The 24,943-nt window shown below is 41.5% G+C and overlaps 1 protein-coding gene across 12 annotated transcripts in view; it reads left to right on the top strand.

Moving 5' to 3' along the window:
- TENM2 (teneurin transmembrane protein 2) overlaps positions 1 to 24,943 on the top strand; it is a 1,291,685-nt gene that overhangs the window by 971,547 nt on the left and 295,195 nt on the right. For all 12 annotated transcript variants that reach the window (XM_060634955.3, XM_060634958.3, XM_078446587.2 and 9 more), the window contains one exon: positions 19,782 to 20,016. In XM_060634955.3, the coding sequence (XP_060490938.2) occupies positions 19,782 to 20,016 (235 nt within the window). The remainder of the gene's footprint in view (positions 1 to 19,781; positions 20,017 to 24,943) is intronic.

Here is a 24,943-nt window from a genome sequence, read left to right on the forward strand (position 1 = left end):
CAGTTGGTAAAATATTTTAGACTTCACTTTCAGAGCCATATATGGTCTTTATCACATATTTCTCTTTTCTTTTTTCTTTTTTCTTTTTTTTTTTTTACAACCTTTCAGAAATAGACAAAACAGTCTACTTAGCTCAGGGGCTGAATATGGTCCATGAGCCATGGTTTGTTCAAGTCAAGTACACCTTGTTTCATCCTCCATAGCAGCCTTCACATGGTGTTGAAAAGAACTAAACTCGAAATTCCTGGAGTGGAGGCTCTTATCTTTGCAACCCTGGCCTAACCACTGGCAAGTGTTCATTTTCCAAATATACAGTGATCTCCACCTTCCAGTTTAATATTCCAGCTGGGAAAACAAGATCCTGTGTAGAAACTGGTTAAGTGACAATTCAGAACACTGAAGAGTGTGCTTGACAGGCCCTTGGCAACTCTGGCTTTCTGGAATATAACCCCAAGTTGAGAAATAAGTTTTTAAAAATGCCCTCTTATGTTCTCAAAACAGCTTTATTTTGTTCTGCACTTCATTAGGCCTTCATCTGGAGTCTCGTTTGTTCTTCCTTAACATGTAATCTTTAACAAACTTAACAACTTTCTACAAAATAAGAACTTAAGAGATACACAGAAAATGGAAGGGTGGGTGTGGTGGTATAGAGCAGAGCAGTAGGTCCAGAAGATTGATACCCAAGATTGACACCTGACAGCCTGACCTCAAGGAAGGAGACAGAATAAATCACAAGGAGATACAGAATTATATGACTGCATATAGCACAATTATGTTTGCTCTTAATAGGTTTTCAGTCATTAATTAAGTATTGAATTATGCTCATTATGCTCTCTTTAAAAATGCAGCCAAATAGAGCTTCCAATTTTGGATTATTATATCCATACAACCTGGGTAAACTACAAATATCTACCATTTGGGGCACCTGGGGGCTCAGTTGGTTAAGCATCCGACTCTTGATTTTGACTCGGGTCATGATCTCACAGCCGTGAGATCGGGCCCCAGTTCAGACTCCAAGCTGGGCCTAGAGCTTGCTTAAGATTCATTCTCTCCTTCTGTGTATCTCTGTCTTTGTCTGTCTCTCTCTCTTTCTCTTTCTCCCCTTTTCTCTCTGCCTCTCCCCTGCTCATGCACATGCTTGCTTGCTTGCTCTCTCCCTCAAAAAAAAAATCTACCATTTTTGGACAGTGAGTTTTGGTTATTTGGGAATTTCACTCATTCAGACCTCCTCATTTATGAAATGATGTGTGATAAAAGACATATTTGTGACCCAGGACCACCTAGCATGAAGAGCCAGGCCTATGGAATCAGTAGCCTGGGATGATGGTTCTTCCTTTCCAGCTCTGTGACCTGAGGCAAGTCGGTTAAACCTCTCAAATTTCAGTCTCCTGGTCTGTATAATGAGCACCTTCCCTAGAGTCACTGTGAGGACCAAGTAGGATTATCATACTTAGATAATCTTGCTATTATTGCATGTTAAGTAGACAACCATCTTGTCATTATTTTTCTGTGATATAAAAGTAAAGTTCTTAAGATAGAACATGGCACATAGTGCTCAAAAAAGTTAGCTATTAGTATTATAAATATTATGATCACTCTTGTCTATGGTGAAGTGTTTTCATGAATGTGACACACACATGGTACTACAGGAGACTACATAAAAGTATACAGTGAAGACATCTGGGACTTCACCTTAGACAAGGTGCTACCTGATCTATAATTATCCAACCCATTCAAATCAGGCCCACCTGGGACTAATTCCTCCAGAACACATCTTACCCTGGACTTCCTTTGGTAGGTTGAGAAAGGCTGTTTTCTAGAATAGTAAAATCCACTCACCTAGTATTGTGGCAGATCCTACTATAAGCTGTCACATGTTGTGAATCTCCAGCATCCCTTCACATTGTTCTTTTCTTAACGGGAGAAATAGAACATGGGTGTGGAATGGGACAGTTGCATTTCACTTACCTCAGAACACCAGATTCCCTCCCAAGAGAAGGGGAAAGATGCACATGTTCTCTCAAACTGTTTTGGCTTCAAACCACACTTTGTAAGCAAAATGTAACCCAACAGGGAGGCAGACATGCCACATTGGTTGTGACCTTTAAAAGCAAGGACCTGAAAAGGGCTGCTTCCTTCTGGAAAACAAGTACTAATGACAAGCCTAGCCACTGATGTAACTCAGAGAAAGGGCTGGTTCAGAGGAAGAAATTGGGACAAGGGAGTTTGGCTGGAGCACTGAGAAGCGTCGAGAGCCTTTGGGTATTAACCAGACTGGCAGAGTGATCCCTGAGAGGAAAGACAAAGATAGCTCCCGCCTTTCTGATTCAGGGCTTGCCTACATCTCTGGCACCTTCCTGCCCTCTTGCAAGGCTGTCCTCATTCAGGTCGCAGTCTGCACCACGAGAGAAGTTCAGCTCCAGCCCATGCCACGGCAGCTTTCCAGGGCCTGGTATTTGTGTCCTTGGCTCCACGGCCAGCTATAGCAACTGAGGAGCCGTAGCTTTCTGCAAGTTCAGCCAGACGGTTGCGCAGGTGGCTCTACCTTGAATCGTCCAGGTAGGCAGAATAATGGATTTTCTATTGATTTTCCCTGAGATTGGAAGCAAAGAAAAGGGGTGGGAAGTATCAAAGCAGTAGATAGCATTTTAGCTGGGTACTCATGAGTGTTTGTGGAAAGTGTCTGAACACCTAAGCGGCAAGGACAGAGGAAGGGAAACAGTGTGCCCGGGAAGAGAAAAGGAAATAAGACGTGCAATGCTCTATAAACTGAGAGAGTAACAGGAGCAAAGAAGAGCAGCTGGTGCAACGGGACATCCTGAGTTACTTGTCAGTGCCTACAGTACCCTTGTTAGAATTCTCACTTCTCACACTTTGCCCTCATGCCCTTCCTGGGACCAGACCTCATAAGCCACAGTCCCTGTTGTGAGCCTGAGCAGTGTCATCTTCCTGCACTTCCCCCCTCCTTTCTGCTAGTCCCAGCCCCAGTAGTTAGGAACCTCCTGGGCTCTGAAGGACAGGACTGATGTGGGTCACAGGTGCTGGAGCTGCACAGACCTATGCTAATTACACCACACCTGTTTCCCCAGGTTAGGCTGTTGCTATTGGAAACCTTGATATCCCTTTTCATTTATCTGTTTACCAACCAGCTGTTAGTCCTGCTCCTCCACCCCATCATCCAACAGACCCTGGATCTGGGGCTCAGACCCTGATGTGAGGGGACAAGGACAGTAGGGAATAGCATGTGGGAAAATCACATCTATGTGTGCTACCTAGAGGTCATGACAGAGAGAAGGGTGCATTCCACCTGCAGGGCAAGAGAGTGGCCAGGAAGGCATTTCAGGAGGATGTGAGGTGTAAAAGATGAGATGAGCATTTGCTAGTTGCTGGCATTTGTAGCACAGGGACCAGAACAAGCCAAGCCATTTTCGATGGCTGCATAGATGGCCAGACCTGTATTCAGCGCTGCTGGTGTCTCCTACATTTCTAAAGGTGCTTTTCCAATAAATCCATGGCAACATGCAGAGCTGTGCCATCACATTAAATGAAACAGGTATGCTTTCTCCATTCCTCCAAGCTTACAGTCTGTATCTTTACTGGACATGTTGCTGAGCTGTGAGTGCCCAGAAGAGGTCTTCCTAAATACCGTTTAAATTTTTTTCTCTTCTTTTATTTCATTGGCCTTTTTTGACACCAGAATTGATCCCTTCTCCTGTTGGAACTATCAGAAGACAAACACAAGTTTCTCTTCCCGGGTAGCAATTTCCATTCATGAAAAATTGCCTTGTATGCATTCAGGAAGTATAGCAGGTTGTGAAGCTCTGTAATTTGTTTCCCATCAACTAATAATCTTATTGTGATGAATAATGTAGTGCTGTTAATGTTTCTACAAGGTTACAGATTGTGCTGAGTGTCAGTAGAGAAGCCGACAGTGTTGTGCAGCAAAGCCATTCTTTCTCCTTTTTACACAGTATAGTTTCTTGGAAAGCTTGCAGTAGGAGCATGAGCTTCAGCAAACAGTATTCACATGAATTCAAGTACGAAAACTATTCGTGATACACAGTAGAAGTTTTACACCAATGTTGACTCTGTTCTTGTCTTTTTTTCTTTTTTTTTTAATGCTTACTTATTTTTGAGAGAGAGTCAGATGAGAGAGTCAGAGTGTGAACAGGGGAGGGGCATAGAGAAAGACACAGAATCTGAAGCAGACTCCACCAGGCTCTGAGCTGTTAGCACAGAGCCCAACGTGGAGCTTGAAACCACAAACCACAAGATCGTGACCTGAGCCGAAGTCTGACACTCTACCGACTGAGCCACCCAGGTGCTCCTGTTCTTGTTTTTTCTAGGGTGCTTTTTTTATCTTATTTTTAAGGATGTGACATATATGTTGGAAACAGATTTCCAAGTTTTGGCATTGATTGGCTCCTTTGTTTTACAGAGAATAGCCTCAGCTTCTCTACCTGGAGTGGCTCATACTCTGCCACAAGTCTGTCCCCTTCAACACCAAATATTCTATCCTGTTCTTTTTTTATTATTTTTTAATGTTTATTTGGGGGAGAGAGAGCACACACAAGTGGGAGAGGGGCAGAGAGAGGGGAACAGAGGATCTGAAGTGGGCTCTGCACTGACCGCAGAGAGCCCGACACGGGGCTGGAACTCGCAAACTGTGAGATCATGACCTGAGCCAAGTCAGACACTTAACTGACTGAGCCACGCAGGAACCCTTATGTCCTGTTCTTAACATTCAGCCACATGTTTAATTTTTGTTGTTTTATTGTATACTTTTAAAGTAGCATGCAGTAAAATTGTCTTTTATGAATTTTATGAATTGTGACACATATAGATTTGTGTAACCCCAACACCACTATCATGATGCGGAGCAGTTCTATCCCCTCACAAACCTCCCTCATGCTGCCCTTTTGTAGTTACATCCTCTCCCAATCCAAATCCTGGCAGTCACCGATCTGTTTTCAGTCACTATAGTTTTGTCTTATTTTTATAAATTTTTTTAATGTTTATTTACTTTTGAGACAGAGACAAAGCATGAGTGGAGGGAGGGGGGGCAGAGATAGGGAGACACAGAGTCTGAAGCAGGCTATAGGCTCTGAGCTGTCAGCACAGAGCCCGACACAAGATCATGACCTAAGCCCAACTCAGACGCTCAACCGACTGAACCACCCAGGTGCCCCCTAGTTTTGTCTTTTTTAAAGTTTATTTATTTTGAGAGAGGGAGGGGAGAGAAAGAGATAAAGAATCTCAAGCAGGCTCCACAATGATAGTGCAGAGCCTGATGCGGGGCTCCAACTCACGAACCTTGAGATTACAACCTGAGCCGAAATCAAGAGTCAGACTCTTAACCGACTGAGCCACCCAGGCGGCCCTAGTTTTGTCTTTTCGAGAATGTCATGTGAATGCAGTTACACAGTATATAACATTTTGAAACTGACTTCTTCCATTCAGCATGGTACCTTTGAGATGTTTCCAAGCTGTTGCATGTATCAATAGTTGATCCCTTGTTATTGCTGAGTAGCATTCTGTCATACAGATTACCCCACTTTATTAATTCACTTGTAGAATATCTGGGTTGTTTCTAGGTTTTGGTGATCGTAATAGAACTGCTATAAACTTCCATGTATAGGTTTTGAGATAAAGATGCATTTTCATTTCTGTAGGGTGAATACCTAGAATTGAGATTATTAGATCTCGTGGTCAGTGTAACAATACAGGAAACTGGCAGACTTTTCCAGAATGTCTGTGTATTTCACATCCCCACTGGCAGTGTATGAGAGTTTCTGTCATGGTATTTTGATTAGCTTTTATGTCTGTGAAAGGTATGTTGTAGCATAATACTCTGTTTTATCGTGTGCTGCTTCTGGTTGATTTAATAGGTTATTTATTTATTTGTTTAGTGCCTTAATGAGATAGCCCTTAAATTTTATGTCAGATGGGGCACCTGGCTGGCTCTGTTGTTAGAGCCTGCAACTCTTGATCTTGGGGTTATGAGTTCGAGCCCCATGTTAGGTGTAAATATTGCCTAAAAAGTAAAATCTTAAAAAGAACTTCTGCTAAAATTTCTCAACAAAAAAAGCATGGAGTGTGTTTGCCTACTTTTCTCAATGCTGTTTATGGCTTCTTTGGTTTAGACTACATGTGTTGTAATTAGAAAAATCTATAAATCATGGGTTTTTCTGTTATTCATAGAATGAGGGTGAGGGTGCTAAGGGTATTTATAGATGTGCTGAAAGATTGGGATGGGACAATTGGAGTAAACTCAAGTGGCAAAACTTCATTAATCCCATCTCTATTTTCACTTCATGGATCTAGATGTCTCACTCTATTTTTTGTGTGCAAAGACTACTCCAAAGTCCATATGGATCCTACTGATGGAACTGAAAATTCACAGCAAGAATTCTGAGTCTTAATCTTACAAGGAAAGCAATACAGCATGTGTATTCCATATGCATAATAGAGGGCTCCAATTCACCATGCTATATTATCTACAATTAAACATAAAAGAGAGTTGATAAATACCACATTCAACTGAAAACACAAATGAATCAAAATGTTATAGTTTCTCTCCACAGGTAATAATTAACATTCTTGTGAATTTCTCTGTATGCCATGGAGCACCCTTTAAACAGTACCCTAGCACAAAATCTTGTATATTGGAAGATGTAGACTTGACCGAAGAGTGAGTTCATCTTGGGAAATAAGACAGGATGTAGGGGACAGGGGGAAGGGGTTCATGTGGAGTCAAATGATATGCATATATGAAGATTTGTTGGAGCAGTATGTCATAATGACCCTTATAAAATTATTGCACATAAGCTGACGTGAATAAAAACATTCGTGAGAAAGTGAAGTCTTTGGGTAGTTAACAACCAGAAGAAAAATAGAAGAGTTACCGTGGGATCTTTAAGGCTCAACAAAAAGGTCAGAGGCTGGAGATCTGCCACCTGTTTACCTTCCTAGAGGCCAGAGATCTACCATGTCAAAAATCTAGCAGACCCGGCATAGATGCTCAATAATGAATTGCCAGGTGCATGAACCCATGAAGACATGAATGAAGGAATGAACAAGGAAGTAATTGAAAATGCTTTGTCACAAGTGGGCATAGCTCATATGCCACTCTTCTTGTGTCAGAACTTAGAGAGAAAACAAAAGGAATCTTGTGGAGAGAACCATCACTCTTTGGGTTTCTCCCCGAGAATGTGAAAGACTTTACCAAGTGGCTACTTGCATCTAATTTAGCTGGACTCCCTACTAAGAAAATCCTTGGAATGAAAACTCTTTCCAATTATATTCCACGTACAGGTTAGAAAAGTTAATAAAGATCTAATAGGCTAAATATGGCCAAATGGAGTCATTCAGTATATAATGTGCCAGTGTCAGTTCCAATGTTAGTGCCAGAACAGGGCAATCATAAAATATCTTACATAGGTCAGCACACAGGAAGCCTTTGGACTTGATCTGATGCAATCTGAAAGGGCTTCCTGAAGGAGGAAGAACTCCATGTATCCTGCTTTTGACTTGTAAACCCTTTACGGCATACCCTTTGTCCTTGCCACATCCAGTTGGCTTCTCCTACCACCAAGAGTATGGATGAATTAGGATTCACCCTGTTCAGGTAAGCCACTGGCCTGTAGCAAAGATCCTTTAATACAATAAATTTGTGATGGAAAGCGAACATTTTCAAGTGGCACGGAGAGCCACAGGAGATCCTGTTAGTTGGAGTTTAGAAGTGAAATGTGTCTATTCCCACTTGGGGTGTGTCAGAGGCCTCTGCCATCATTAGTTCCATGGGGATTTCTGCTTGTAAGGCATTTGTTGTCATGTTTGGATTACTGCAGGAAGAGAAAAAATTGCTACAGTTTGCGTGATATAGAACTGTGTTTTGGCAAGGATGCCTGCAATAATTTTTTTCTTGAACTTTAGTCAAGTTCAAGCATTTGAGATTTGTCTCAGATGACACCATGCAGCAGCCCCTTTGCAAGACCTTCATTTCTATCGGAATTTGGACTCTCCTTTTGACTCCTTTCCTCTTGCCATACGTATTAATTATTTTATTAATTCAGAAGTTCTTTATTGTGCCTACTAAGTGTTCGAGGTGCCAGGGATCAAGTAGAGAATAAAATAACATTCTTGCTTTCACGGTACTTAATTTCTAGTGCAGAAAGACAATTACTAGGGGGGAAAATGTGATGATATGTGGTTTAGAGAAACACCATAGAAAAGAGGGTAAGACTGCTGAGGTTGCCTGAAAAGGCGTATCTTAAAGGGGAGATTTGAACTGAGACATTCCAACCTTAAGGGAGTGAGCCACTTTGAGTGAGCCAGTCAGTTATCTGTATCCCCAGGCCAAATATATGACAACTGCAAAGGGCCTGAGGCAGAAGCCTGCCTGACTCAGTCCCATATCAGAGGCCAGTAAGGATCAGGACCTTTCCTACTTACTTCATTGTTTACTTTGAGAAGTAAGCTTGAAGCTTAATGGAGGAGAAAAACCTCAGCTGGTATTCTGGCCAATCTCTATGCACATCCCACATTTAAAATGTCTCTGTTCTTCCTTTTCCCTCTACCTGAAATGTTGTTCCCCCAGACATTGTGGTGGCTCTCTCCCTATTTCCTTCAGGTCTCTGATCAAATATCATCTTATTGAGAAGCCTTCCCAGACCACACTATTAAAATGTGTTAGAAAGATAAGAAGTGTTAGAAATGGAAATTATTTTCTCCTCCAAATCTGATATTTCACGAGAGAGATTACTCACTCTCTGCATTATGGGATTAAGAATGATCCCATTTGAGATGATAAATACTAAAGAATTTCTGTAACCCAAGAAGCCCTGAGAAACAAATTGCTAATTCATGACTTAAACCATCTAAATGTGATGAATAACTCAGGACCTGCGTGAGTTGTTCAGTGGTGAATTGCATGATAGAGCAAACTGCATGGGTCATAGATGAGCCTGAGCAAAACAAAAACAACAATAACAACAACAAAGAAAATCTTGATTTTATCATGAGCTTTTCATGGGCAATGAGAGCTGGTGCTAAATAGAAACACCAAGATTCAAGAAAACCTGGGCCTTCCTTATGCTCATTTCCATAGGGAATAAGAGAATTTATACAAGGTAAGCTGATGTAGGGCCCTTCATATTGTCTACCACCAGGTGGTTTTATTTCCAAGTGTTTAAGTTGCAAAAGGTGGAAATCAAGAGCACTGATTATTTTGGTAGTTTCTGAGACCTAGAGTTTCTATAACTCCTAAGAATGAAAAGAGATCCTTAATTCTTAATGGTGCTATTTACCTTAAAAATATCTGCCAACAGGAAGTTTTCCAAGTCATTACAATAATAATCTTTGAATCACAGGGTCTATTTCACTCCTCTCTCCACAGCCTCAAGAAAGAATTAGCCTGTTCAGGGAAAGATAAATAAATCCTGACATTTCTTAAGTACTTCCTATTTGTCATGCATTTTCCAAGCACTTTAACTTAAAATGTTCTTTCTCCTTTAACTTTTGACCAAGTAGGAATGGTATTTGCCCCCTTTTTTGAACAGGGAAACAGAGGCACAGACACGCGAAGTGCTTCATAACTCTGATTGTCTAACTCCAGAAGTCCCTCAGGCAAAACTGGAGAGATGAGTATCAGAAAGACTGAGAAAGCCCTGAAAATCACGTTACGAGCCACAGCTTAGGAAGAAACCCTTGTTTCCCAGAGTGGGAGGGGGCAGTGGGAGACGGTGATTCCATTGCCTCCTCTTTCCCCACAGAACTAAGATCTGCAGAGCACGCTGGTATCCTACTGGTCCCAGTTTTTTTCTGAAAGTTGTTTGCATCCTGGGACTCTTGGATGGGGTGGAGGTGGACTTCCTCATCTTTCTCTGTTCAGCCCTGGGTATTCCTACTCATCATCCATGCTACATGATAGAAAAGGCTGTGAGCACTGTCTCATCCACTTTAATTGGGAAAGCAAAACAATTTTGACTTTGAAAGAAACCACTGAACAGTTGTGAATAAAACCCAGAGGGCAGTCTCTCTGACAGTATCTACACCAGGCAACCCTGGGAGGAGATGTTTCTTTAGGAAGCTCTCAGATATTTTTCTTTAGTAATTCCTTGCTGTGGTGTGTGTGTGTTTGTATATTTTGAAGGCAGAAAGAGTATCCTGAAAATCTCTCCAGCAGTATGCCCTATACATCCCATTACATCAGCTGTCACTTGACATGAAACCAGATGCAGTTCAAGGTCTGACATTCAGCTGACTTCTGTTTATATAGTATGGAGAAACTTTAGTTCCCTTGCCCTATAAGGTGTGTACCATGAGAGATTTGGGGAAAAGGTCACCCAGATAGTAAATAATTCTGCTGAGCTTTGTAGTGAAAATGCTCCAAGAACCTTTATCCTGTCCTTGCCATTTAACTAGTGTGCTTCAGTCATTCTTGATATTAATGAATGGTGTAGATCAGAGCTTGTCTCCGTCGTTCTGTTCATCAGACGCTCAACCTAAAATCAAAATCATATTTTATCTTTGTTTTGATCTTCTCCCTGTGATCAGGGGAAAACATTGTGACCATCCAAAGGAAAAGAAAATGAAATATACCCCGACAAAAACCTGGTTAAAGAGCTAAAGAATGGCATCGTGATAGAAGAAAATTCAACTTGTGATTTTTATTTTTAAAAAAAATAATAATAATAATAGTCTGGGCTGTGAAAAACATATTATCTTTCATGGGTAGGGAAATATCCAAATTTTGCCCAGACTATTTTACAATAAGACCTTGAAAAGCTATGCAATGAGCTGGAATGAGAGGAGTTTAAATTTTTGATGCAATTCTCTGCTTGGGAAAGTGATAATGCAGCTCAAATAACAGAGAGAGTATTTTCTGCTACAGTGCAACAATCAACATAACGTCTGGGCATATTAATAATTTCACTCCCAAACTTCTCGACAGGGAAAGCATGGGTCTTAATAGCATTGTCAAGATCCTTAGGGCAATTGAAAAACCCAAAATCATTACTTTCTACTGATAGGCTTTCCTCTCCCAGAGGATGCCAAAATACCTAGGGTAATGTAGATTTATTGAAATGCTCAGATAGGCACTGCTCAGACATAACTTTGCAATAAAATCTTCTCTTTAGGAGGGTTCCTCTCAAGTATTTCAAGTGGTCTTTTTTTTTTTTTGTCTTTGTCACTTAGAAAGTAGCTAATAGAGTTGACATTGATCTCAAGTGATACCTTCCAGATGATTGAAGAACACAAAGAATGAGCATAGGGGTATGGTATAATGATGTGGCACCTGTGATTAAAATCCCTTTCTGCCCCATCATATGTGAGAACCTGCCCCCGTGGGCAGGATGGTCCCTTACAAATGGTATTAAGGTCATCATTCAAGTACAGCTACTGGTTGGGCACCCAATTCAAGAGTTCCCTGCTTCTTTTTTCCTCCACCCTCCACCCTGAGTCCCGCCTGCGAGTGTTTGTGTTTTAGTTGAGCAGGAATGGCTGTCTGCAGTGATTACAGCCATGCCTGAAGCAGTAGAACAAATTCCAGGATCCCCCTCGGACCCTCAAGTATACAATTGGCTCTCAAATGGTCATATCTAACAATCTCCTTCTGAAAAATATCAACAGCAGTAGGGTCTCAGCCAACAAGCTCCTGTGAACACCAGCTTCAGGTTGCCAGGAAAATATATTTTTAAGTAGTATGAAGTATGCCCCATCTGAGATCTAACTTTGATTGGTTCCAATGGGCTTCTGCAACAGACAGACATTGTGGTTCTAAAAAACAGAGGGAATCACCATTTATATGAAGTACTCAGAATAGGCAAACCCATAGAAGCAGAAAGTAGATTGATATTTGCCAGGGGTTGGGGGAACTGGGGAGTGACTGCTAAACACTATGAGGTTTCCTAGTGGGGGGCAATGAAAATGCTCTAAGATCAGACAGTACTGATGGTTGTATATCTCAGTGAATATAGTAAAAGAAAGCACTAAATTGTACATGTTTTAAAGCTAAATTTCATTGTATCTCAGTAAATCTATTATTTAAAATTTATTTATTTTGAGAGAGACAAGAGAGAGTGCAAGTGGAGAGAGAATCTCAGGCAGGCTCCATGCAGAGCCTTATGCAGGGCTCAAACCCACAATACTGTGAGACCGTGACCTGAGCCAAAATCAGGAGTTGAATGCTCAACTGACTGAGGCACCCAGGCACCCCTGTACATCTGTTATTTAAAAGAGAGAATAGGTGATCAGGCAGAAACAGGAAAAAATAAAATAAAACTAAAAACAAAGAGGAACAAAGTCACCTTCTCCCTGGGTCCAGCTGTCTCCCTGTTGAAGGACCTGTGAGGGTAATAAGGATTTGGGCATAAGGGAAGGCCCATCAGATGCTAGCAGCCTAGAAATGTCCAAAGAACAGAGGCAGAAATCTGCTCTGACCCCTCTTTGCTGAGGTTCTGCAAAATAACCCCAGGAGACATGATGTGTTCATTGGTTCGTTCATTCATTCCTTCATTCAGCACTACTGTGCTAGCCACCATAGCCCTGTGCTGAAGGAATTCACAGTCTAGCAGGAAAAACAGGAGAGTCCAAAAATGATATAAAACCATGCATCTAGGGTATGAAAGAGACATGCCCAGTATGCACTCAGGAGGGGCCCAGATGTATTACAGTTAAATACAACATGTAAGGAGAGAAACTTAGATCTTTTAACGCCCTGCACCTCCATTTCTTTGTCTTTGTCATGGAGAACAATATCCACTCTGAAGGCTATTATAAGTTTAAATAAGGTGAAATATACACAGGGCCTATCACATAGCTGGTGCTTATTAAACAGGCGCAATTGTTCTTAGATGACCTACGATGTCCCTCTAAACCCTAATTTTTTATGAATGTAGGTAGAGCTGACAAAACTTTGGTTTCTAAGCCTGCAAAGGATTGCTCTTGGTGACGGCAATTCCCTTGCTTCTGCCATGCAGTGTTGGTGTGTGTGTCGTTGCGAATGCACTCAGAATGCTTTTTCTCTGAGGTCATATATGTAGTGTAAGCAAGAGAACTACAAATCATTCTTTATGAGTGAACACAGCCCTGTCCTTCTCTGGTGCTCCTCTCAGGCTGAATGGGGCCTTTCTATCAAGGACAGTCCCCTGATCCAGGACTGTGCGATCCAGGCCGAGAGGCACTGGTCAAAGCTGTAGCTGAGCACCGGGAGATGAGAAAGAGGTTATAACTTGGCCCATTCCTTCATCCTTTCTTCTCTCTCCCCCTCCATTCTGAAATGTGGAGAAGGGGCTGCAGCTTGCTACAGTAGTGACCACATCTGAGAAACACTGCAGATCAGTCACTGCCCTACAAAGCCAGCAATACCATCCAGGGGTCAGTAACAATAAAAGTCTATTCTTGAGAGGACAAATCATTCAGTAGATGCTACAACAGGGAAGGAGCAAGCAAGCTGAATGTCCCGAGTGTCCAGTACTTAGACACAAGTAAATCTCTTTCCACCTCTTTCTAAACACAGGACAAGGCTGGATCTGGACTCGCCCAACCCCTCTCCCTTGCCCCCAGGCTGTTGGCAAAGTACCTTCAGTCAGAGCAGGAAGGATGAGCTGGGACGTAGTGTGCCCTTGTTTCTGTCTCCAAAAGACTTAATTGCTGCTTATCCTTCATGCCACTGGTTATGGGAGCCAGGATGCACATGGAGGAGGAAGTTTGAGAAAGGCCTTTTGGGAAGGCACAGAAAAGAGATTGCACTGCAGTTTGGCTGTTCTGGCCTATTTCTCCTGATTCAAGCAGCACTGTGAGGTGCAGAGCTTTGAGGTGGGCAATTCCCTCCAATTCCTCGAAAGTTTTCGTTCTGCCATTTAAGCAAATGTGGAAAGAAGTGAGTTAAGCCAGTTTTTCCTCTCTATTTGTCAAGGTGATTTGTATAAACCAGGACAGAGGTCTCTGTTCTCTCCCTGTGTGAGTGCATTTTGGGCCTCCTGATCTTTTGCATATGACAGAATGGGGAAGAAACCCTGGGATCCAAAAGCAGCTCTTCCTCTTACTAAGTTACATGAACTTTGGGGCTTTGCTTAACCTCTCTGAGCCTCACTGGCTGGATCTGTAGAATGGGAATGAGAAGAAAACTTACCCCATAAGATCGAGTGGTAACAAATTGAAATAATTTATGTACAGCACTTAGCACAGGACCGGACACACAGGGAGAGCTTGACTCCTAGCAGCTATTGTCAGTGTTATTTTGCTGTCATTAACATCAATAGTTTGTTTATAGAAATGGAACACTTCTGAATCCCAAGTTCCATTTCTGGAAGCTCTTAGAGCAATGCTCTAGAGATTGTGTGTATTAATGCCTGTGTCATGTCACTTAGTCACAATGCCCTTCTGTAGACAGCATTTGAAGCTGGAAGAGGTCTGAGGTTGGTGATTTTGCCTTTATATATTGATTTAAACATATGTTGATTTAAAAGCGACCACTCAAAAGAGGCAGGAAAGCTAGAGTTCCTCACGAGGTAAAGTTGCTATTGCTGTTATTGCTATGATCGGTATTATTAATTATAACACATAATATATACTAATAACATTTATTAATACTTAATATGTGCCAAGAATCATGGCTGGCTTTTTATAGATGTATTCTCATTTGATGTTCCTAACAATTATATGAGAGAAGTAAAATTACCCATTTTACAGATGAAGAAACAAAGAAACAAATACATAACTTTCCAGTAGTCATACTGCAAGTAAATGTGGCCAAGCAGGGGTTCAAAGCCAACCACAAAGCTGGTTATCTGCAGCAGACTCCCAGTTCTAACTAGAGGCTGTTATTCTTGAAAATCTTCCCTCTGATTCCCCTCTGCCTCCCATTTGAGGTCAGATCTGTACAGCATGTCCTGGTGCCAATTTTCGCTAACCAGAGAGTCCAAAATCTCTGCCAACACCAGCATCACTTCTAGCATCTTCAAATTGCTCTCAAGATGTAACTTGCCCCAATGACATAGTTCAGTAGGAGGAGGCAGAGAGTTTGTGGTTAATTCATCATCTCAGGGTCCAAGGGGTTGAAGTTTTTAAAGACCAACAGTTGGCATGCCATCTCCAAAAAGAGTGAATTATTGGCAGTTAGGCAGGCCTATACTTACAATTTTTTTGTTCATACATTTTATCATTTTAATCACCAGGGAAAAAAAATAGTGTGGACTACAGAGCAAAACAAAGCTATCTTAGTCTATCCCTGCCTGCCTACTCTCCTCTACACCCACCCACCTTGGCAAGGGTAGACCTAGCCTAAATACCTCCCCCATCTGTTTATTTAGGAAGAATACAACAATAGCCAATTATTAAGAATTTACTTCCTTCGCTCCAAAGAAAATCCTTTATATATTATTGACAATGTGGGTGTTGGTTGTTTCCACACGCTGTTTGAGTTCTGCTAGTCTAGTCAACACAAGAGCTGATACTCCAGGATTTTGCAGGCCCCATGGCTAACCTTGTTAGACCCAACAACAAAGAGCTACTTTATTTTTCTTATGACTCCACTGTCAACCAATTGGCATTTAGGAAGGACAGAATATGGGAATGGCATCCCTGTAAGGATCAAGATTTCTGGCATCAACAAATCTAAGCATAGATTTTTCCAGCAAATAAGACCAAACAAGCAAACAGGACAATTGAAGCACTTAGTTTTTAAATACACAGGCAGCAGCCTCTCTCTAAATTCACTTACCCTTGCCAGGAGTCCTACCTGTCCTGCCCTAGCTTTTCACAAAGAACAAATGTGCAATTCCTCCTTCCTAGGACTAAAAGCCACACAGTACCTAAAAATAAATTCTAGGTACTCAACTCCAGATAAATCAGGTGTACTATAATAGGCTAGCACTGTGATTTTAATGACATTTGCCTTTTGCCTGCTAATAGCATACTTATTAAGTTGATACTATGTAAGCATTTATGTTACATAGTTATTTGTGGCTCAATTGCATTATTATGTGATTTCCTATTTATGTAATAGAAGAGCCATTAATATGCACATTAATTAAACCCAATAAATGTGTAGAACTCAGAGTGGACGTTTAGGTTCCTTCATCAAGCTGTTAATCATTTCTGTTTCAGCATACATTGAAGACATTAGTTGCCTTGGAGAAGGCCTTTTTCATGTAATTTGGCTTCCTGGAAAGCAGTAAGACGTGTTGCTGGCCATTGTTCACATTTTTGAAATGGAAAACCGTCACATCCAGCAAGCTCATTGGATGACTAATGAAAACCGGGAAACACAAAAAGTGCTTGAGATGAGTGATTGTAGCAGGGGTGTTGTTATATGAGAGATATGTGACCTACCCAGAATGCTAAGGTACCTTGGGTGAGACCTAAATGCCTACCAGTGGCAACATAAATGCTTACACCCGGTCAGATTAAAATAAACTGGGATTGTTAGGGTTAATGGCAAAGCAGAAAACCACCCAAAAGCACTCAGCTATATCCTGTTGTTACCATGAGGGAATAGACTCGGTGTTTTTGTTCTGTTTTTGTTTTCAAGAGAAGTCAGCGATCTGGAACACTATACAAAATCTTGACTCGGAATCTTTGGTCATATCCAGCTTGGGGGCTTGCTGTACTCGAATCTGGGCTCCTTGAGAGCCACAGTTGTGTCTTATCCATGCTTTTATTCCTGAAAGAAGCAAGCAGTGTTCCATGCACATGGTTGGGGACCTTACCTTAGGTGGCATATGTGGTGGCATATGTGGCACTGTGCATTCCTCCTCCTCTCCATCCTTCATGTTGACTCACACGCACTTACTGCTGTTGTCACGAGTGGTGGGTGAGTACTCAGACAATTACAGAAATGGAGTTGTAGGCCTAGGTTTATGTTATTTAAAAGGGGCAGACCCAACCCTTGAACCCAGTCCTTTAGATTTCCTCTCCTAACCAGTGGCCAAGTGCCTCTTCCATGTCTCTCTGTATATTCCCCAGTGGTAGCTCTTCCCACTCAGTATTCTAATCGTCTTTTCTGTTTCTTGTACATAGTTGAAAAATACGATTGTTGGATGGATAGATAAAGGAGAAAATATAATCAGTGTCACAGTGGAAATGAACAGTAGTAATGAGGAAACCATCTAATACTGAGGATGCTGGATGGTTTTTGTTGTTGCCATCAATAATTTGATTTATTTGCAGTGAAATAACATACTGCTGTACAGGAGGGCAGTGTGAGAAGAACACTATGTATTCTTTCATCTCCTCCATGAAGCTCTGGGCCTTCTATTTAGTAGAAATGGAAAAAGAGCTGGGGGAGCCTGTGTGGCTCAGTTGGCTAAGCCTCCAACTCTTGATTTCGGCTCAGGTCATGATTTCACGGTTTGTGGGATTGAGCCCCGCATCACACTCCACGCTGAGTGTAGGGCCTGCTTGGGATTCTCTCTCTCCTTTCTCTCTCCTCCTACCTCACTCATGCTGGTACAGTCTCTCAAAATAAATAAACTTAAAAAAAAAAGAATGGAAAGGGAGCTTGACGTCTCTTGCAATTAACTCGAAAGCTCATCCTTCGTTTTATAGGAAACATGCCACATAGCACCTGGGTCCGTGGTTCCCTTTCCCCCTTAGCAGCACCCCTGGATAGCATCAGCAAAAGGGAAAACCACAGGAATTTCACCCACACAGAACACAGATGGACAAAGAAGGGCCACACAAGTTGAAGCAGGCTCAGAAACCTTAGCTCAGGATGAATAGACAGGAAGCAGGAGAGTTCTGGTATCTTATTTAGTGAATTAAATGCCTCACATGGCCTCTTTGTACTTTGGGAGAGTGTGTGGTCTGGTGTGCTGGAGGTGGGGCCAGGGGCCAAGGGAAATGGGAAGTTGGGGCTTGGGACCGAGGAGGGTGGGTTCTCACTTGTACACTGATTCATCTCATCTTCCTAAGGCAAGTGTCAAGATTGCTTCACTAATGGAGAATAATGACACCACTTGGATAGGAGTTGAGGGAGGGGAAAGGAAAGCATGAAAATTTATTAACCCTGTGTGAGGGGCTTGGATAGCATCTCTGAAGGATCATTATGAAATCATTTCATCCCCTTTTCTCACCTCTTCCCACTAATATGAGACAGACAAACGCTAAATAAGTATATAATGATACATTACTAGACAGACAACAAAGCCAGAAAATGTAATAGCCTGCTACAGCTACGAAACTCCCTCAAAGATATATTTAAAATGTCACTGGTGCCTGATGTAAAATACAAATTGCAGGTTCATTTGGAGGACGCGATTTAAAACCTGTACAACTGTATGGTGGCATTTCCCACTGGGGTTTAGTTTTAGTTGTCTTTTTCTGGAGACCAAAAAAAAAAAAAAAAATCCCCCAAGTAATTTCAGCCCAGAGATAGAAACTTCGGGGAACCACTTGTGTCTGTTATTTTTCCTTCTTGTTTTCCATGGTCATGATGCTCTCCAAACCTAGCATCTTCTTGACATGTTGTCTTTCTTTCGGAATATTTCTGCAGGCTTCACAGGAGCTACGGAATGTAGATTACACCTTTTGGAGATGTAGCCTGGCCACATAAGGAGACAAGTAGTTGAAATTTGTGTCAAATTGCTTGTTTAAATGATGTGAGCCAACTTCTTAAAGCCAGGACAGCAGGGGCTGAGGATTTTAAAAGTTGGCAGGGGCCAAAATGACAAGGCTTGGCAGTCACCTGGTGAGCTGCCAACCTCGACTAGAGGCTTCAAAAAAGGACACAAATTAAAAGTCATGTTTCAGCAGCCATTAAAACCAAATTATAGGCTTACATTGCATAGTGAACTACTTTCGTTTTCATTATGCTTAAAATATTTCATTTTGTAGATTGAGAGTGGGTTGCTAGGAAAACCCTGTGTGGAGTTGTCATCTGTGGTCATATTTACAAAGGGGATACACACAGAGGTATAGTTCTCCTTTATGCATTTTTCCTGTGAGGATAGAGGATTTCAAGATGAGAAGAGAGGATGCAATTTGGAGTAAGGGTCAAGGTTTGAAAACAACCCTGATGTCTGAGCAGGCTCACAGGTATTTTCTTGACTCTCATGAAAAAAAAAGCATACATCTATACATAACACCTAAAACAAATACACTTTTTAAAAAATCATCAACATTTTTAAGAAACAGGAAATTTTATCTAAAAGTCCAGATCTTCAGCTTTCCTAGAAAAACTAGAAGACTTGGCTGCGTTGGGCCCTTATCCCCACATGGCCACATGGGCCTGGATCTGAGTGAGGGGTGCTTCCTACCCTTTCCAAATCACCTCAGTCCACAACTGGCCCACTTGACTTCCCTGCTTACCTGCTACAGGTATTTAAATATGCTACTCTCTGACTTAGAGTGTACCATATTCTCATTGCCTTTCAGAAAAAGAAAATGTTTATAATGAATGCATGCAATGTACTGGTTTACCAGGAAATGGTACAGGGACTTGTTACATCAGTGACCAGCCCTGTCAGGTCTGTGTCACTTCCACTTTAAGATTAACATATTCAAGATTAATATGCTCCAGCCTGGTTTTACTAATTTAGTTTCTCCTTCTTCCTTTGAGGCCTACAGAAGAAAGCAAATCAAAGTATGTTATTTGTTAGTAACCAACCCTGGAACGCTTTATGCCGTCTTTCTCTTTCTCTCTCTCTCTTGTTTGTGACTTTTAGCAATTACCAACCTAAAGACTTTGATTCTAGGCTTTGTTCCTCAGGTTTGCAGAGTGTCTGGGGCTACAGCCTGCAGCCACTGATGGCCATTTCTCCTTCTTCTCTTTGCAGGTCCTCCAAACCACCACAGCCAATCGACTCTGAGGCCTCCTCTGCCTCCCCCTCACAACCACACTCTGTCCCATCACCACTCGTCTGCCAACTCCCTCAACAGGAACTCACTGACCAACCGGCGGAGCCAGATCCACGCCCCAGCTCCTGCACCCAATGACCTGGCCACCACACCGGAGTCCGTTCAGCTCCAGGACAGCTGGGTGCTAAACAGCAACGTGCCACTGGAGACTAGGTAAGTCCCCATCACCGGTCACACCTGTTGCCCCACCTGAGTCATGTGCACAGAGTCCCCTAGACGGTTCAGGATTCTTGTCAGGGAGACGGTCCTGGTGTAAATAACAGGACAAGTATACCACCTCTTTGTTGTTCCCTTGGTAATTTGACTCTGGATGGTAGGCTAATAGGTATTTCTTTGTTCACATGTGTCTCCTTTTAATGCTTGTTTACTCTCTTAGACAGATCTTGTGTACCCAACTAATAGAATTAGCATAACATATTTTTACTCAAAGGCTCATGGGAAACATGCTTATAAGGGTATATTGACTGAAAGCTGCTGATAAATTATGCATTTGGCCTTTCCTGAAGTAATAAATGAAGACTCATTTGAAATTAAGTGTTTGGGGAGACCTTGAGAAACAATCCCTGATTCCAGACTGACAGAAGTATAATTTTAATTTATATTTCATCCAACATGCCGTCTGACTTTAATCCCTCCTGTACACACTAACAGCTTGATGCCTGAGGGGCAAACAAGAATGTACAAAAACAAACAAGAGAAAAGGGGCAGCACTTAGGTTGGAGGGAAGAGTTTCAAAGTGATCTCCACGTCTGGCTTTGTGTTGTTTTGCCTTTTCTTCTGTCCCTTTCTTGCCTCCCCTTTTGGTCCTCCAAAACCACACCCACCTTAATGCCCTGAGACAAGGTGTGTGGGTCACAGTGCAATGGGCTGGGAAGGAATGACTGCGAAGGCTGTGGGTGGGCTGCTAGATGGGGGAACGCTGTTGCACCCCAACCCCAGACCCTGTCATGGTTTGTATGCTCCAGTTATTATCGTTTCCTTGCCAAAAAGAACCATGAAAACAAAACAGAGAAAGGCGATAATTCGTGTTGACCCTTGAAAAAGTTCTCACTTAGGGCCACCTGAGTGGCTCAGTCTGTTCAGTGTCCCACTTTTGGTTTTGGCTCAGGTCATGATCTCACGGTGTGAGTTTGAGCCCTGTGTGAGGCTCAGCACTGAAAGCACAGAGCCTACTTGGAATTATCTCTCTCCCTCTCTCTCTGCCCCTCCCCCTCTCATTCTCTCTCTCTCAAAAAAAAAATAAATAAACAGTTCTCACTTAAGTTTTTAAACGTTAATAAGCTAGGTTTGAGGAAAAACAAAAGGAATCTGTAATGGCAAGTGAATTCTCTGCACATTGCTGGAAGCGACTATGCAAGCCATAGCATTTATGTCATTTCATACCTATAATATTCTTTTACTATTTTTATAAGATCTTGAATAACTTGTGCACCATTGTCATTGTGGTCACTCTAAACTGCAATAAATTTTATTCTCTGATGATATAGGTTATTTTTAACGATGCCTACATTCTTAATCTGTGAGGCTTAAAATATGAAAGTCAGTAGAAATTATATGTGTATATTACATACAATAGATATATTTAAACATCTGCGCTAATATGGGCATCTGGGTGGCTCAGTTGGTTAAGCATCCGACTTTGGCTCTGCTCATGATCTCACGGTTTGTGGGTTGGAGCCTCGTGTCAGGCTCTCTTCTAATAGCATGAAGCGTGCTTTGGATTCTCTTGTCTCCTTCTCTCGCTCTCTATCTTTCAAAAATAAACATTTAAAAATAACTGCACTAATAAACCTTTGTCAAAAGGTTTCTAGGCTGAAAGCAGACTGGTCCACATGGCTTAATTCAGGATATTTTCATAGTTGGTGGTGATCTTTAAGGCTGTATAAGACTTTCTGTCTTTTTTTTTTCCTTCTGCCACAGAGTTTGTTGGGCGTTAGTCAACCTTCTTTTACATTAACAGTCTTTTGTTTGAAAAAGAGTTTCTGGACATAAAGACTATATAGAGGGGACTAGATGAAGGAGAAGGATGAGGAGAAAGGGAAGGAGAAATGTACTAGCCATTGTAGAAAGTGGAGGAGGAAAGGAAGGAAGGAAGAGGACCACCATCACCATTCATTACCAGTTTTTACTATGCACTTTGTATCTGCCTGGTATTCATTCTTTATTGCATTATCTCATTAGAGCCTGAAATAATAGAGTGAGGTAGGAAGGGACCATTACTTCCACCTTTTTAAAGATGCACAATCTAGATGTGTAGGGGCAAAGTAACTTGCAAGAGGTCTAGGGCTTCAGGGAGATGGGACATTCTGAACCACCTTGGATGGACCTCCACTGGTTTCCACACACAAAATAAGGTGGCATGATGTCTGATAAGTGAATACGTACAAGACTACATTTATTGCCCTAATTGTTACATTTACAGGGCAAAATCCATCAGAGTGTTTGCTCCTCACAAAGATTCTCCCTTTGGTGATTAGAAGGCATATGGTGCAGAAACCATCTCCTGTCTCCTAGCTGCTGATGAAAATAATTCATTTTCCAGGAGATTTACTTTACAAAACCATTTGCAATCAAGTGTTATCTTGACAAGTATCTGGTAGAGAGAGGACCAGCAGAGCCAAGCATGTCACCTTCCTATTTTTCTGAAGTTATCTTTCCTAGAATTTGTATCTGATCTATAGAGTCCTTCCGTAAATCATTTATATATTTGTCATTTCTCCAAGGATTAGGCCTTCTCAATGGAGGTTTTGGAGGAGGCAAGTTCAATACAAAGCTTGAGTAGATAGGATTGCCAAAATGTTGAAGTCAGAAGAAAAAAGCAAGCAAGAACAACATCTGGATATCCTTTGATCAGTGCATTCTAGGGCCAAAGATTAGAGAATGTGAGGCCCTTGGGATAGGGCTATCACCAGAAGTCAAACACAGGGTGCAGAAGTCAGCAGCTCTGTTCATGGAATTCATGAATACATATAACTTGGATGTGCATCTGGTCCCGTATATGAAAACTTCAGCAGTAATTAATAGAATTGTTGAGCTTTACATTTCTTTTTAAAATATTATCATCCAGTGTCTTATTAGCAAATATTTACTGAGTTCCTCATGTATACCAAACACACGATATGAGGTACTAGGGAGATCATGAGTAACACATGAAACTTGCCCTTGAAGTTCACACAATCTAAAGGAAGAGATAGGTACATAAACAGAGGGGTAGTGCAGTGTATACAATACACTTGAAGACTAAAGTGACCATACAGTGGATGAAGTGATTAACTCTCCCAGGATGATGAGGAAACATTTCAAACTGAGTATCTGTTTGAATTGGGTTTTTAGAGGAGGATAATAATTTGCCTAATAGATAGGTAGAAAAAAAAGTCAAAGATTATAGCATACTATTTGTTTCTGTTCCCTAATATTTTTTTTAATATAGTCTTGGAAACTGTAGAACTGAACAAATTCACTTATTCAAATGTTGGAACATTGTGAGTTTCATAGGATCATTTTCTTACCCACAAGAGAAAGTGTAGATATGGGAGCCCTTCTTTTATGGGCATGATGCCATACTAGGATTCCCATTCTTATTTTTATACCAAATAAGGATTGGTTAACTATATCCAGGAGAGAAACCATTGAAGGCAGGTCATAGAGGCTGATCATGATGTAGTCATCAATTTCGAAAATGCACTGGAAATTTACAAACGGCTTCACCACCTCTACTCTCCCTAGCACAGACTTCTGGGTGTGATGGAAGAATTTCATAACTGGGAGGTGATGAGCAGGCATGCTGCCACCCCCAGAGACTCTAAGCCAAGTCCAACGTGTTTCTTTGGACCAGTGAGGAGCAAACCCTTGCTTCTCTGCATTGCTTTTTGACGTTCCCATCCATCTTAATGAGGCATGTTACATCTTCTCTAGACTGCGCTTTTTTTTCCATTTTTTTCTGTGACAAGTAGGATTAAAGGTGCTGGTTAAGGAAGCATAGCCCAAAAATGGGACTGTATGAATTACAAGTTTAACACAAGACAAAAAGCCTAAAAATTCTCTACCGATGTTAATCATGTAAGAGACCAGTGCATATACGTTTCTACTACCAAGACCAGTCAATTCATGTATAAACCATAACATAATCTAAGGAAAAAAAAAAAAAAACTCAGGGCAGAGGAGCTAAATGCAAGCAGTCAATACTGTCTTTATCTAATATGATGTGTAACAAAATCACCACCATCTTTATTTCCACCCACTTACATCTTGAAACAAAATCCATGTGCAATTCCTGGTTGATACCATCCATCTACACTTTTCCCTCCTGAGAATAACAAGGTCAGGAATCTTCCAGGCCAGCTGCTTCTTGGGGAGTTTCTGAAGTCAGCTTCTCTTGTCTAAAATGGTACAAAGTAGCTTGATGACAGAAGCTAACTTTCCTTCTTCTATGTGTTTTATTGAATTCTCTCTGAATCTCTCAGCAGTACATCAGTACAGAGAATCCCCTGGCAGAATAAAACTTCCCTCTGGTTTTACTTTCTCCCTAAAATACCAGAAGCTCCCATTTTTGGTCAGTAATTCCTTTTCTGTCTTTACAAATCTTTTTTTTTTTTAATTTTTTTTTATTAACGTTTATTTATTTTTGAGACAGAGAGAGACAGAGCATGAACGGGGGAGGGTCAGAGAGAGGGAGACACAGAATCCAAAACAGGCTCCAGGCTCTGAGCGGTCAGCACAGAGCCCGACGCGGGGCTTGAACCCACGGACTGCGAGATCATGACCTGAGCCGAAGTCGGCCGCTTAACCGACTGAGCCACCCAGGCGCCACTGTCTTTACAAATCTTGACACAGGGTGAATAGAAAATAAATACATAAAAAATCTCCATCAGACCCTTAACTCCAGAAGCCCTAATTTTAACTATCAAAATCCCCAAGTTACAAACAAGTTTGCAAGTTGTTTTTTAAGATCATCATCCATTATTCATTCAAGAAATAACTATGAGAACCTATCATGTGCCAAGTACTGATGATTCAGCAGTGAAGAAGAAAAGCAAAGCCCTTGCCCTTGTGGTGTTTCCAGGCTGGATGTAGACAGAAG

This window comes from Panthera onca, chromosome A1, assembly GCF_046562875.1.
Source record: "Panthera onca isolate mPanOnc1 chromosome A1, mPanOnc1 haplotype 2, whole genome shotgun sequence".
In the NCBI taxonomy this organism is placed as follows: domain Eukaryota; kingdom Metazoa; phylum Chordata; class Mammalia; order Carnivora; family Felidae; genus Panthera; species Panthera onca.